Source organism: Pseudochaenichthys georgianus, chromosome 1 (genome assembly GCF_902827115.2).
Source record: "Pseudochaenichthys georgianus chromosome 1, fPseGeo1.2, whole genome shotgun sequence".
NCBI classification, from domain to species: Eukaryota; Metazoa; Chordata; class Actinopteri; order Perciformes; family Channichthyidae; genus Pseudochaenichthys; species Pseudochaenichthys georgianus.
This window is the reverse complement of record NC_047503.1, coordinates 44159319-44174549: the sequence shown is the minus strand read 5'-3', so window position 1 is coordinate 44174549 and position 15231 is coordinate 44159319. Positions and strand designations below refer to the sequence as shown.

Here is a 15231-nt window from a genome sequence, read left to right as displayed (position 1 = left end):
ACCATGCTGTTAAACCGAGAGCACACTTGAGACCTGTATGGTATGCCCAAATAGATATTCTTAAATTGTTGTATTATTACTTTTAAGCGAGTGGATTATTGAAAAGCTTCGACTAACTCGAGTTCAGTTTCAAAGCCATGAATCAGACATCACAATCCACTTCTTCATCTTCTCCCAGAAGACCTTGAACTCCTGGAACTCCAGCTGCCGGTGGTTATCCACCTGCTCTCTGTCAGGACACACTTTGTGCTCATGATCATCCATCAGTTCAACATTTAAAACACTGCTTTCTGACTCCTGGAAACAAGTCACGTCTGCTATGGAAGATATACTTAAAGTGATGATTCCATCTAACGTCGAGACGCCTGGAACGGAGACGAACAAAGACACGTTCAATATCTTATTTATAGTCAAAAGCACGGACTAGGAAACGGTGGACGACAGACGCCCCTCAGGCTGAGATATTTAGTTTATTTATGTAATGGAGAAACTGATCTATTGTGAGACTTGAACCTGACGAGATTAAAGGTCCCCTATTATGCAAAATCCTCTTCTTCATGTCTCTTCTACATCAACATGTGTCCCCTCTTCCATGTCTCTCTACATCATCATGTGTCCCCTCTTCTTAATGTCTCTTCTACATCAACATGTGTCCCCTCTTCTTCATGTCTCTTCTACATCAACATGTGTCCCCTCTTCTTATGTCTCTCTACATCAACATGTGTCCCCTCTTCCATGTCTCTCTACATCAACATGTGTCCCCTCTTCTTCATGTCTCTTCTACATCAACATGTGTCCCCTCTTCTTCATGTCTCTCTACATCAACATGTGTCCCCTCTTCTAATGTCTTCTACATCAACATGTGTCCCCTCCTTCATGTCTCTTCTACATCAACATGTGTCCCCTCTTCTCCATGTCTCTTCTACATCAACATGTGTCCCCTCTTCTTCATGTCTCTTCTACATCAACATGTGTCCCCTCTTCTTCATGTCTCTTCTACATCAACATGTGTCCCCTCTCCTCATGTCTCTTCTACATCAACATGTGTCCCCTCTTCTTCATGTCTCTTCTACATCAACATGTGTCCCCTCTTCTTCATGTCTTCTACATCAACATGTGTCCCCTCTCTTCATGTCTCTTCTACATCAACATGTGTCCCCTCTTCTTCATGTCTCTCTACATCAACATGTGTCCCCTCTTCTTCATGTCTCTTCTACATCAACATGTGTCCCCTCTTCTTCATGTCTTCTACATCAACATGTGTCCCCTCTTCTTCATGTCTCTTCTACATCAACATGTGTCCCCTCTCCTCATGTCTCTTCTACATCAACATGTGTCCCCTCTTCCATGTCTTTCTACATCAACATGTGTCCCCTCTTCTACATCAACATGTGTCCCCTCTTCTTCATGTCTCTTCTACATCAACATGTGTCCCCTCTTCTCATGTCTCTTCTACATCAACATGTGTCCCCTCTTCTTCATGTCTCTTCTACATCAACATGTGTCCCCTCTTCTTCATGTCTCTTCTACATCAACATGTGTCCCCTCTTCTCATGTCTCTTCTACATCAACATGTGTCCCCTCTTCTTCATGTCTCTTCTACATCAACATGTGTCCCCTCTTCTCCATGTCTCTTCTACATCAACATGTGTCCCCTCTTCTTCATGTCTCTTCTACATCAACATGTGTCCCCTCTTCTTCATGTCTCTCTACATCAACATGTGTCCCCTCTTCTTCATGTCTCTTCTACATCAACATGTGTCCCCTCTTTCATGTCTCTTCTACATCAACATGTGTCCCCTCTTCTTCATGTCTCTTCTACATCAACATGTGTCCCCTCTTCTTCATGTCTCTTCTACATCAACATGTGTCCCCTCTTCTCATGTCTCTTCTACATCAACATGTGTCCCCTCTTCTTCATGTCTCTTCTACATCAACATGTGTCCCCTCTTCTTCATGTCTCTTCTACATCAACATGTGTCCCCTCTTCTCATGTCTCTTCTACATCAACATGTGTCCCCTCTTCTCATGTCTCTTCTACATCAACAGTCCCCTCTTCCTACATCAACATGTGTCCCCTCTTCTTCATGTCTCTTCTACATCAACATGTGTCCCCTCTTCTTCATGTCTCTTCTACATCAACATGTGTCCCCTCTTCTTCATGTCTCTTCTACATCAACATGTGTCCCCTCTTCTTCATGTCTCTTCTACATCAACATGTGTCCCCTCTTCTTCATGTCTCTTCTACATCAACATGTGTCCCCTCTTCTTCATGTCTCTTCTACATCAACATGTGTCCCCTCTTCTTCATGTCTCTTCTACATCAACATGTGTCCCCTCTTCTTCATGTCTCTTCTACATCAACATGTGTCCCCTCTTCTTCATGTCTCTTCTACATCAACATGTGTCCCCTCTTTCATGTCTCTTCTACATCAACATGTGTCCCCTCTTCCATGTCTCTTCTACATCAACATGTGTCCCCTCTTCTTCATGTCTCTTCTACATCAACATGTGTCCCCTCTTCTCATGTCTCTTCTACATCAACATGTGTCCCCTCTTCTTCATGTCTCTTCTACATCAACATGTGTCCCCTCTTCTCATGTCTCTTCTACATCAACATGTGTCCCCTCTTCTTCATGTCTCTTCTACATCAACATGTGTCCCCTCTTCTTCATGTCTCTTCTACATCAACATGTGTCCCCTCTTCTTCATGTCTCTTCTACATCAACATGTGTCCCCTCTTCTTCATGTCTCTTCTACATCAACATGTGTCCCCTCTTCTTCATGTCTCTTCTACATCAACATGTGTCCCCTCTTCTTCATGTCTCTTCTACATCAACATGTGTCCCCTCTTCTTCATGTCTCTTCTACATCAACATGTGTCCCCTCTTCTTCATGTCTCTTCTACATCAACATGTGTCCCCTCTTCTTCATGTCTCTTCTACATCAACATGTGTCCCCTCTTCTTCATGTCTCTTCTACATCAACATGTGTCCCCTCTTCTTCATGTCTCTTCTACATCAACATGTGTCCCCTCTTCCATGTCTCTTCTACATCAACATGTGTCCCCTCTTCTTCATGTCTCTTCTACATCAACATGTGTCCCCTCTGTGGAAAGAGACTCTGAAAAAGATTCTCTCTCTTTTGATCCATTTCTATAAAAACCTGTCTGAAAATGAGCTGATCAGATTTTGGCCACTTTATGATGTCATAACGATGTGTGTCTTGTGTAACCATTAGCCAATCAGCAACAAGGTAACCCCCCCCCCCCCTTATCACCTGAACTCCTCTAGACCATTGAGTTCTTTGTAACCAAATGTCTCTCAGAGGGGCGTGGGGAGGGGCTCCTTATTTTCATCTAAAGTAACAGACAGAGAATCAGCACTTTGGAAACGGCTGAAACAGAGGGGATTATGGGTAATGCTGCAATGATCTGTTTGGTGTTTCAGCCAATCAGAACAGGCTCTGTATATCTGAGACCTGTGATACTTGATGAAGAACAGGATAATAGGGGACCTTTAAGAGTTGTTGGGCTTCATTGGTTGAAGACATATCTAAGCGCTTTGAGCACGTGAAAAAGCGCTCTAACAAAAAATGGAATTAATTATTATTATTATTATTATTAATATTATATCTACAGTTAGATCGGACTATACCTAAATAATTATTAGCTAATGTTTGCACCACTCCCACCGCCCCAAAGATTTATATATTTTACTTGGACATTACCTGATTATCTTAAGGAATGTGTATTCGTCTATTATCCCTGACAAATATTACGCTATTGTTGAATTGTCTTTAATTGACAGATTACTATTATTTGAATACTATTCTAATCCTTTGCAAAACAGAACAAGTGAAAAGCACGTCATGCTGTTCATGACCTGGGTTCCTAATAAACGACTCCTTTCGTTCTCTTTCTAATCTCCATCATCACAAACCCATGACTCGACAGGACGAATGTCGGCAGACGCTTAAAGTCGTGAAAGGATACGTCCATCAGGTTGATGATGCTGTGGCAGGTGCTGAGACTCAGGCCGTCAAACTTGATCTCTTTTCCTGAAGACACAATGCATTCAAACCGTTGTTAACTGAATGATAAAACATGCAATCAAATGTTAAGAGAATGAAGTACATACATATATATATATATATATATATATATACATACATATATATATATATACATACTGTATATATATATATATATGTATGTATGTATGTATGTATGTATGTACATACATACGAATGATGAGGTAATTGACCAAAAGCTGCAAAAATATATATTTGTATTCACTTACTTCTGCTGAGAACGCCGTCGAGCATCTCCTTGAGCTCTCTGACGGAGATCGCCTCGTCCTGGGGGAGAAATACAACTTTAAAGTCATACAGAAACTCATAGTCATCTACAAATACATCTATAAACCCTATATATAATATATAATAAAGCAGAGGTCACTGTGTGTGCTGTGTGACGATTAAAGAGGGTTGCATCCTCCAATTATATAATTATGTATTAGTTGTACTTCACAATTCACAGTATAAGACCCTGTCCTATCCCTAACAGTGAGAAACTAAATCGTTCAACAAAAAGGCTCCACTAATAAAGTGTTTTAGAATATCTTTTCAATAAGCTGATGTGTAAACAGACCCGCTGCTCCTTAACACAATCACTTCCCGATTACGGATCCATGAACTGGAATCAGAGCGGGAAACCCTCACACAAGCAGCACACGGTGACATTAGACTTCTGCGCTGAACCCATCCTCCTGCTGGGTATGGACCTCTCCAAGTACTAGTGCACACTCCATATTTAAAGTCGTTTGGGGACTTGAACCGGCTACGATTCTCAGCAGACATGGCAAAGTACACGAATCCTTTACTCAAGTAGAAAAGTAAAAATACTCTGGTGAAAGTAGAAGTACTGACTAAACTTCTTACATGTAAGAAGTAGAAAGTACAGGTATTTGTGTTCAACATGTAAGAAGTAGAAAGTACAGGTATTTGAGTTCAACATGTGAGAAGTAGAAAGTACAGGTATTTGAGTTCAACATGTAAGAAGTAGAAAGTACAGGTATTTGAGTTCAACATGTAAGAAGTAGAAAGTACAGGTATTTGAGTTCAACATGTAAGAAGTAGAAAGTACAGGTATTTGAGTTCAACATGTAAGAAGTAGAAAGTACAGGTATTTGAGTTCAACATGTAAGAAGTAGAAAGTACAGGTATTTGAGTTCAACATGAGAGAAGTAGAAAGTACAGGTATTTGTGTTCAACATGTAGAAGTAGAAAGTACAGGTATTTGAGTTCAACATGAGAGAAGTAGAAAGTACAGGTATTTGTGTTCAACATGTAAGAAGTAGAAAGTACAGGTATTTGAGTTCAACATGTAGAGAAGTAGAAAATACCTGTACTTTCTACTTCAACATGTAAGAAGTAGAAAGTACAGGTATTTGAGTTCAACATGTAAGAAGTAGAAAGTACAGGTATTTGTGTTCAACATGTAAGAAGTAGAAAGTACAGGTATTTGAGTTCAACATGTAAGAAGTAGAAAGTACAGGTATTTGAGTTCAAACATGTAAGAAGTAGAAAGTACAGGTATTTGAGTTCAACATGTAAGAAGTAGAAAGTACAGGTATTTGAGTTCAACATGTAAGAAGTAGAAAGTACAGGTATTTGTGTTCAACATGTAAGAAGTAGAAAGTACAGGTATTTGAGTTCAACATGTAAGAAGTAGAAAGTACAGGTATTTGAGTTCAACATGTAAGAAGTAGAAAGTACAGGTATTTGTGTTCAACATGTAAGAAGTAGAAAGTACAGGTATTTGAGTTCAACATGTAAGAAGTAGAAAGTACAGGTATTTGAGTTCAACATGTAAGAAGTAGAAAGTACAGGTATTTGAGTTCAAAATGTAAGGAAGTAGAAAGTACAGGTATTTGAGTTCAACATGTAAGAAGTAGAAAGTACAGGTATTTGAGTTCAACATGTAAGAAGTAGAAAGTACAGGTATTTGAGTTCAACATGTAGGAAGTAGAAAGTACAGGTATTTGAGTTCAACATGTAAGAAGTAGAAAGTACAGGTATTTGTGCTCAACATGTAAGAAGTAGAAAGTACAGGTATTTGTGTTCAACATGTAAGAAGTAGAAAGTACAGGTATTTGAGTTCAACATGTGAGAAGTAGAAAGTACAGGTATTTGAGTTCAACATGTAAGAAGTAGAAAGTACAGGTATTTGAGTTCAACATGTGAGAAGTAGAAAGTACAGGTATTTGAGTTCAACATGTAAGAAGTAGAAAGTACAGGTATTTGAGTTCAACATGTAAGAAGTAGAAAGTACAGGTATTTGAGTTCAACATGAGAGAAGTAGAAAGTACAGGTATTTGAGTTCAACATGTAGAGAAGTAGAAAGTACAAGTATTTGTGTTCAACATGTAGAAGTAGAAAGTACAGGTATTTGAGTTCAACATGTAGAAGTAGAAAGTACAAGTATTTGGGTTCAACATGTAAGAAGTAGAAAGTACAAGTATTTGAGTTCAAAATGTAGGAAGTAGAAAGTACAGGTATTTGTGCTCAACATGTAAGAAGTAGAAAGTACAGGTATTTGAGTTCAACATGTAAGAAGTAGAAAGTACAAGTATTTGTGTCAAACATGTAGAGAAGTAGAAAGTACAGGTATTTGAGTTCAAAATGTAAGGAAGTAGAAAGTACAGGTATTTGAGTTCAACATGTAGGAAGTAGAAAGTACAGGTATTTGAGTTCAACATGTAAGAAGTAGAAAGTACAGGTATTTGAGTTCAACATGTAGGATGTAGAAAGTAAGAAAGTACAGGTATTTGAGTTCAACATGTAAGAAGTAGAAAGTAAAAGGTATTTGAGTTCAACATGTAAGAAGTAGAAAGTACAGGTATTTGAGTTCAACATGTAAGAAGTAGAAAGTACAGGTATTTGAGTTCAACATGTAAGAAGTAGAAAGTACAGGTATTTGAGTTCAACATGTAAGAAGTAGAAAGTACAGGTATTTGAGTTCAACATGTAAGAAGTAGAAAGTACAGGTATTTGAGTTCAACATGTAGGAAGTAGAAAGTACAGGTATTTGAGTTCAACATGTAAGAAGTAGAAAGTACAGGTATTTGAGTTCAACATGTAAGAAGTAGAAAGTACAGGTATTTGAGTTCAACATGTAGGAAGTAGAAAGTACAGGTATTTGAGTTCAACATGTAAGAAGTAGAAAGTACAGGTATTTGTGTCTCAACATGTAAGAAGTAGAAAGTACAGGTATTTGATGTTCAACATGTAAGAAGTAGAAAGTACAGGTATTTGAGTTCAACATGTAAGAAGTAGAAAGTACAGGTATTTGAGTTCAACATGTAAGAAGTAGAAAGTACAGGTATTTGAGTTCAAAATGTAAGAAGTAGAAAGTACAGGTATTTGAGTTCAACATGTAAGAAGTAGAAAGTACAGGTATTTGTGTTCAACATGTAAGAAGTAGAAAGTACAGGTATTTGTAGTTCAACATGTAAGAAGTAGAAAGTACAGGTATTTGAGTTCAACATGTAAGAAGTAGAAAGTACAGGTATTTGAGTTCAACATGTAAGAAGTAGAAAGTACAGGTATTTGGGTTCAACATGTAAGAAGTAGAAAGTACAGGTATTTGAGTTCAACATGTAAGAAGTCAAAGTAAAAAGTCGTCTAAGTAGTGGAGTAAAGTATTGATACCAGAAACATGTACTTAAGTACAGTAACTAAGTATTTGTAAGAGTCTCTGATGGGTTGGGGAATACATATCAAATGGTGTCTAACGCTCGTGTTTCCTCACATCTCCGGCCAGTGCTTCGAACAGTCGTCTCAGGCCTTTCTCCTCGTCCGTCTCCTCGTCAGGTTCAGAGGGCATGGGCGGCTGGAGGATAAACAACAACAACACGGCATCAGAACAACAACACAGGATGATGAGGTAATAGATAATGTTTCATATTGAACCCTAGGTGAACCACTCACATCTGGCAGGTCAGCATCGACGTTGCTCCCCATCTCGCTGCAGGACGGAGACAGAAGATGAGACGGACATTCAGTTTTAAGGGATTGCAGAACAGATTGTTTGTCATTTTTAACAAGCTACTGGGTGAAGAAACTCATATCTGTCATTGAACAAAACCCTGAAGCTTCAGTGGGACTTGTAAGATGCATTAAACCAGGGGTGTCAAACTCAAGGCCCGGGGGCCACATTCGGCCCGCGACTTCATTTATGTGGCCCCACAAGAGCTTGCAAAGAATATAATATGATTATTATACGGTTACATGCTACAGAAGCACGTTGCCCATAAACTACATGTCCCACAATGCATCTCAAATATGACTTTTTTTCTCAGAATTGCCTTTTTTTCTTCAAATATGCATTTTTTCATAGAATTCCTTTTCTCAGAATTAGATTTTTATTTCAAAATGTCACTTCTATTTCTTTTTTCTCCAGAATTTGGCTTTCTTTTTAAATCATTTTGGGACATACGCACTGAAGAGACTTGCCCTAGACTTCTGCTTTTCAGACGTAGTAGTTATTACCCTATCCGATGATAATCCAATGCAGAGGCAATGATGTAATATTTATATAGTCTTAAGTTACAACCGGCCCTTTGAGTGCAACCATAATGCTGATGTGGCCCGCGATGAAATTGAGTTTGACACCCCTGCATTAAACCCTCAGATTATCTAATAAAACAAGATAAGATAAGACAGACCTTTATTAATATCCCGTGGGGAAATTCAGGAGTTTAAGCAGCAACAGGGTGAGAGTGAAAATAGGGACTCTATTAAATACAAATCTAATAAATATTAAGCATAAGAAATAAAAGTATCCTTAATGAAGTTATGATCTTGGTCTTTCCCGTTTTTACACATATTAGTGCAGAAATGTCACGTATCGTACATATTATATCTTTTATGGGACATTCTTTAAAATTCTCCTTGTATTTTTACACATAGCAATACCAAAATATCTTTAAAGGTCCATTATTTTAAATACTCTTTGCGTTTTATATCTTTAAGGGCAATTATCTTGTATTCTCTTTGCATTTTTACAAATATTTGTGCGGAAATGTTCAATATTATATCTTTACGGTGTTATTAATTAGAATTATCGTTACGCAGATAATAATGTCCAAATGTTGCATAAAATGTGTTATCAATTATCTTAAATCCTCTGTGTGATATTACACATTAGTATGGTATGTTTCATATACAACAAGTCACATTCCTCGTACGTGTCGTGTCAACCTACCTGTTGATAAACCTGTTTCTGATTCTGATAACTTGAACTCCTTTTGCATTTTACACATTGCAAAGTAAACAGCATTGACTCCTTTGCTGATGCAACACTCACAGAGCCCCGGCCTTTTTCTCGGAGAAGATCCTGATGATGAAGTCGGCCTCGTGGTGCGGCTGGAAGGTTGTAGGAACCAGCAGATACTTCCCCGGAGGCAGAGTGAAGCGCTCGCAGATCTCCCGCATGTTGACGTAGGTCTTGCTGCGAGCCTTGGAGGGGTGGTAGCGGAAGAAGTCTTTCCCCGCCTGGTCCTGGCCGTCTGGAGCCTGAACGCAGAGAGAGAAGAGTCAATATCTGCTTTTAAACTGGACTGAATGAGCTGGGTGAAACTTACGTTCAGATATTAGCACACAAAATATGATTAGTATTTGCATTCATGGGACACTTAACTCAAACTGTGATGTTTACGAGTAAGTTAAGCTGTTCAAAGACACATTTTAGGCTACAGGTGAATTATATTTGTGCTAATTTAGGTTATGTCTATCCATCCATCTATCTATCCATCCATCCATCTATCGATCCCTCCATCCAGTCCATCCATCCATCGAGCTATCTATCCATCCATCCATCCATCCATCCATCTATCCATCCATCTATCCATCCAGCCATCTATCCATCTATCCATCCATCCATCAATCCATCTATCCATCCATCCATCCATCTATCTATCTATCCATCCATCCATCCATCCATCCATCCATCTATCCATCCATCTATCCATCCATCCATCTATCCATCTATCCATCCATCCATCAATCCATCTATCCATCCATCCATCCATCTATCTATCCATCCATCCATCAATCCATCTATCCATCCATCCATCCATCTATCTATCCATCCATCCATCCATCCATCAATCCATCTATCCATCCATCCATCTATCTATCCATCCATCCATCTATCCATCCATCCATCCATCTATCCATCTATCCATCCATCTATCCATCCATCCATCCATCCATCCATCTATCCATCCATCTATCCATCCATCCATCTATCTATCCATCCATCTATCCATCCATCCATCTATCCATCTACCCATACATCCATCCATCTATCCATCCATCCATCTATCCATCCATCTATCCATCTATCCCTCTCTGACCTCGTACACAGCGAATCCGATGGTCTCCAGGTCCATGCCCTCCTTCCTCAGCTTCCTCCTGTTCTTCTGCATCAGAGCGATCATCACGCTGCAGACATCATCGTCATCGTCAGCATCTTCCAGCTCCAGCTGGAACTGCGGGTTGGTCCAAAACGTGTCTGAGGGTTGAGGATGAAGAGCTTTAGATAAGTGGTTCACAACTTTATTTCTTAAAGGAGCAACTTTTCTGTCATTAAACCCTAAACTATAAGTGATATTTTAAGGGTTTTTCACAATACTAACATGCAGAACAACCAATAAACGGTACAATCAACCCAAATAGCGAATGCAATAACAGGAGTTTTATGAAAACAATACGGTTAATTTTCTATAAAATGGTCTCATATATTTCAGTACATCGAGAGCTGATTTCTCCCAAACCAATATAATAATGTGTTAGTATTACCTTTTTGTTGTAAATACTATTTGGCATCACCTATGTTAAGTGATAATAAACAAAAAGTAAAGTTTATCTTAAAAATAGGCGCTTTAAATAGATTTTGAGGAAAAAAATAGTGTAGTATTAGAGATCAGTTTTGCTCTTATATTATTTGACAAATAGGCTCTGAAGTTTGTGTTCAGGTCTTCATGTTGAGATTTGAACAATAATGTTATATTTTGAATAGTAGGACACATTTAAAACAAACAAGTGTTCTTCAAAGGAATGAAGGATATCCTCACATATGGGACAACCTTCTATATATACAGTTTTAAAGGTGTCTTACACCCCTTCAAATCATGTCGGCTTCCCGACCCCCCCGTGAAACCATTATTTATTTTTATTTGATTTAATTATCTTACATTTTACCTCCTTGCGTCCATCTGATAAAATGTTATATTTTGCTGCATGTACCTTTGTAAAGTTCTTAACAAATAATCTGAGGGGAATTTCTTGTTTTTTGTTTTTAACTTGTGATGTGTCATTTTGTAAAGCATGTGCTGTATGGAAGGTGCTACGTAAATAAAGCTTTATTATTATTATTATTATTACATGTTGGCGACCCCAAGATGGGAACCAACGACTTGGAGGGTAATTTAGGATATAAACACCAATCATTTAATGCCAAAAGCTTGTATACTAATCGCCTAAGCGTCCTCCCATAAATCCCTCCTGTTGAAACTTCTCCAAAGTGTCCTGTGGGGTCCTTCCTCACCGATGAAGTTCCTGCAGCCCCCCGCGGTGGAGCCTCGGATCCAGTTCCCCTCCAGCATGTTGACCTCCCAGTGACGCTTGGTGTCGTCCGTCAGAGAGTCGGGGGTCATGTTGCAGATCTCCGCCTTATCGTAGTTCTTCTTGAAGTCTTCAAACTCCATCCTGGAAGGAAATCAATATCAACGTCAGGTACAGGGAATTTAAGATGGACAGGTGGGAAGTATTGGAGTACAAATACTTTGTTACTGTACTTAAGCACATGTTACTGGTATCAGTACTTTACTCCATTACTTATTTTTCTGACCACTTTTTACTTTGACTTCTTACATGTTGAACCCAAATACCTGTACTTTCTACTTCTTACATGTTGAACTCAAATACCTGTACTTTCTACTTCTTACATGTTGAACACAAATACCTGTACTTTCTACTTCTCACATGTTGAACCCAAATACCTGTACTTTCTACTTCTTACATGTTGAACTCAAATACCTGTAATTTCTACTTCTTACATGTTGAACCCAAATACCTGTACTTTCTACTTCTTACATGTTGAACACAAATACCTGTACTTTCTACTTCTTACATGTTGAACTCAAATACCTGTACTTTCTACTTCTCACATGTTGAACCCAAATACCTGTACTTTCTACTTCTCACATGTTGAACCCAAATACCTGTACTTTCTACTTCTCACATGTTGAACCCAAATACCTGTACTTTCTACTTCTTACATGTTGAACTCAAATACCTGTACTTTCTACTTCTTACATGTTGAACCCAAATACCTGTACTTTCTACTTCTTACATGTTGAACTCAAATACCTGTACTTTCTACTTCTCACATGTTGAACCCAAATACCTGTACTTTCTACTTCTCACATGTTGAACCCAAATACCTGTACTTTCTACTTCTCACATGTTGAACCCAAATACCTGTACTTTCTACTTCTCACATGTTGAACCCAAATACCTGTACTTTCTACTTCTTACATGTTGAACTCAAATACCTGTACTTTCTACTTCTCACATGTTGAACCCAAATACCTGTACTTTCTACTTCTCACATGTTGAACCCAAATACCTGTACTTTCTACTTCTTACATGTTGAACTCAAATACCTGTACTTTCTACTTCTCTCATGTTGAACACAAATACCTGTACTTTCTACTTCTTACATGTTGAACTCAAATACCTGTACTTTCTACTTCTTACATGTTGAACACAAATACCTGTACTTCTACTTCTTACATGTTGAACCCAAATACCTGTACTTTCTACTTCTTACATGTTGAACTCAAATACCTGTACTTTCTACTTCTTACATGTTGAACTCAAATACCTGTACTTTCTACTTCTCACATGTTGAACCCAAATACCTGTACTTTCTACTTCTCACATGTTGAACCCCAAATACCTGTACTTTCTACTTCTTACATGTTGAACTCAAATACCTGTACTTTCTACTTCTAACATGTTGAACTCAAATACCTGTACTTTCTACTTCTCACATGTTGAACCCAAATACCTGTACTTTCTACTTCTTACATGTTGAACTCAAATACCTGTACTTTCTACTTCTTACATGTTGAACTCAAATACCTGTACTTTCTACTTCTTACATGTTGAACTCAAATACCTGTACTTTCTACTTCTTACATTGTGAACTCAAATACCTGTACTTTCTACTTCTCACATGTTGAACTCAAATACCTGTACTTTCTACTTCTCTCATGTTGAACTCAAATACCTGTACTTTCTACTTCTCTCATTTCCCAAACAGCTGGTTCCTTTAGTCTGAATGTGTGTTGGTGCGTGGGTCATTATTCTTTAGAGTCATTGCGTGCCTATTGGTGGAACACGATCTGTGTATCCATCACTTCCTGGTCTTCTCTAAAGAAGAGGGACCAATGGAAACGTTGTCATGTTGCCGTTGGTCGGCATGGAAACATTCATTAGCTAACAATGACATTATTGTTCTATTGATATAAAGGGAGGTCAGGTGCTCTTTAAAGCAGCTGCTAGCTATGGGTACTTTCTACTGAAGTACACTTCAAAGCCTCTTTACTTTGACTTGAGTAAAGAAGTTTAGTCAGTACTTCTACTTTCACCAGAGTATTTTTAAACACGAGTATCTGTACTTCTACTTGAGTAAAGGATGTGTTTACTTGTGCCATCTCTGCTTGCACATCTCAAAGCATTCTCTTGCACTTTTGTATCTGTTTTATTTGTTCTATATATATATATATATATATATATATATATATATTCATGTTGCTCTGTTGGAGGAGCCATATCTACTGTAGCTCATGTGCACATGACAATAGAGCCTTGAAACTTGAATTACAGGGAATTTAAAATAGACCATTTCTCTGATCCCTTTCACAGTGATTATTCTGTCGATTGCATCCCTGCATACATACAACATACTTAATGTGCAGCCCCTAATGCTCTGACTAAGTGTTAAATACTTAAATTGATAGTTTCACTTATAGTTGCATCAAATTCATCACGTGGACTCACCAGAATTCACCGTCATCTGAATTCTGCAGGAGGCGTTTTTTTGTCCGCTGCGCTCACATAGCCCCACTCTCTGGAGCTGAAACACGAGGAGAGGACAACCCGTTAATGTTTACATGCAGGAATATTCAGGAAAGTTACTAAAGCAGAGACACAAAAAGGCAAACAGAGAGATAAACAACCACAGAACACATGGTTTTGTCGTATTATTGTGTGTCTGGATGACTTTATTCTTTGTTAACATTGTATGTGTTTCTATTTCTGTCTTATGTAACGCACTTTGTATGTAAAAGGTGCAATAAAAACACATTATAAGAGCTTCCTTTCCTTCCTTACAGGGGACTGATATCAGGTCTGGGTCCAGCTTCTCATAATCCATCCATATGTATACGCGTATTTCTTCACATACTGTTTGTTGTATATTGTTACAGTTATGATAATGCTTACTCATCACTCCAGGGGGCCGTTCCACTCGACCTGACCCCAGGGGTTTCTGATCCGGATCAGCTGGACCTTCTGACCTCTGACAGCCACCTGAAACCAGAAGACAAATGGTGAAGAATGTCCCTCATACGGCACCTGTCTCCCATATATACCAAATCACCCAGTGCCCAAAGCTGCCTTCAATATAAAAGCACAATAAAACTACTTCAATTCACTTAAAGGTCTCCTATTATACCATTTGTCTGACCAAACGGATCACCCATTCTGAAAATGATTCTAAATAACAAGAGAGGAGAACTTATGCAGGAGAGTAATGAAACGTCATATAATGAAACCATATCAAGGATTATTGCTGAAACAGTCTGGAGCTCAAAGGCTTTCTCTCTTGCCGGTTATTCCACAAGGTGAGTTCTTATTTCCTGCTTCTTCACACACATGCTCTCCAGCACAGGTTAGCTCTGAGTGTTAGCGATGCTAATGTGAACACCGACCATATTACGTCCAGCGTTTTGAGAGTCTTTGATAAAGCGCTATAATAAATATAAGGATTATTAAAACACGTCACGCATTGTTTCTGATACATCGACATTTCTGATAGGTTGTGCGGGACGTTGCCAGGAGTTCAACGTAACGCCCGCTGACATTTTAGTAATG

The 15231-nt window shown here is 38.6% G+C and overlaps 1 protein-coding gene across 1 annotated transcript in view; it reads right to left on the bottom strand.

Moving 5' to 3' along the window:
* The window catches only part of capn9 (calpain 9), a 32040-nt gene that overhangs the window by 9573 nt on the left and 7236 nt on the right, over positions 1–15231 (bottom strand). Inside the window, 12 exon segments of the mRNA XM_034088638.2 lie at positions 154–222; positions 3995–4059; positions 4302–4359; positions 7814–7894; positions 7993–8029; positions 9371–9579; positions 10422–10579; positions 11615–11775; positions 14137–14177; positions 14179–14212; positions 14581–14594; positions 14596–14667. Coding sequence (XP_033944529.1) covers positions 154–222; positions 3995–4059; positions 4302–4359; positions 7814–7894; positions 7993–8029; positions 9371–9579; positions 10422–10579; positions 11615–11775; positions 14137–14177; positions 14179–14212; positions 14581–14594; positions 14596–14667 — 999 coding nt within the window.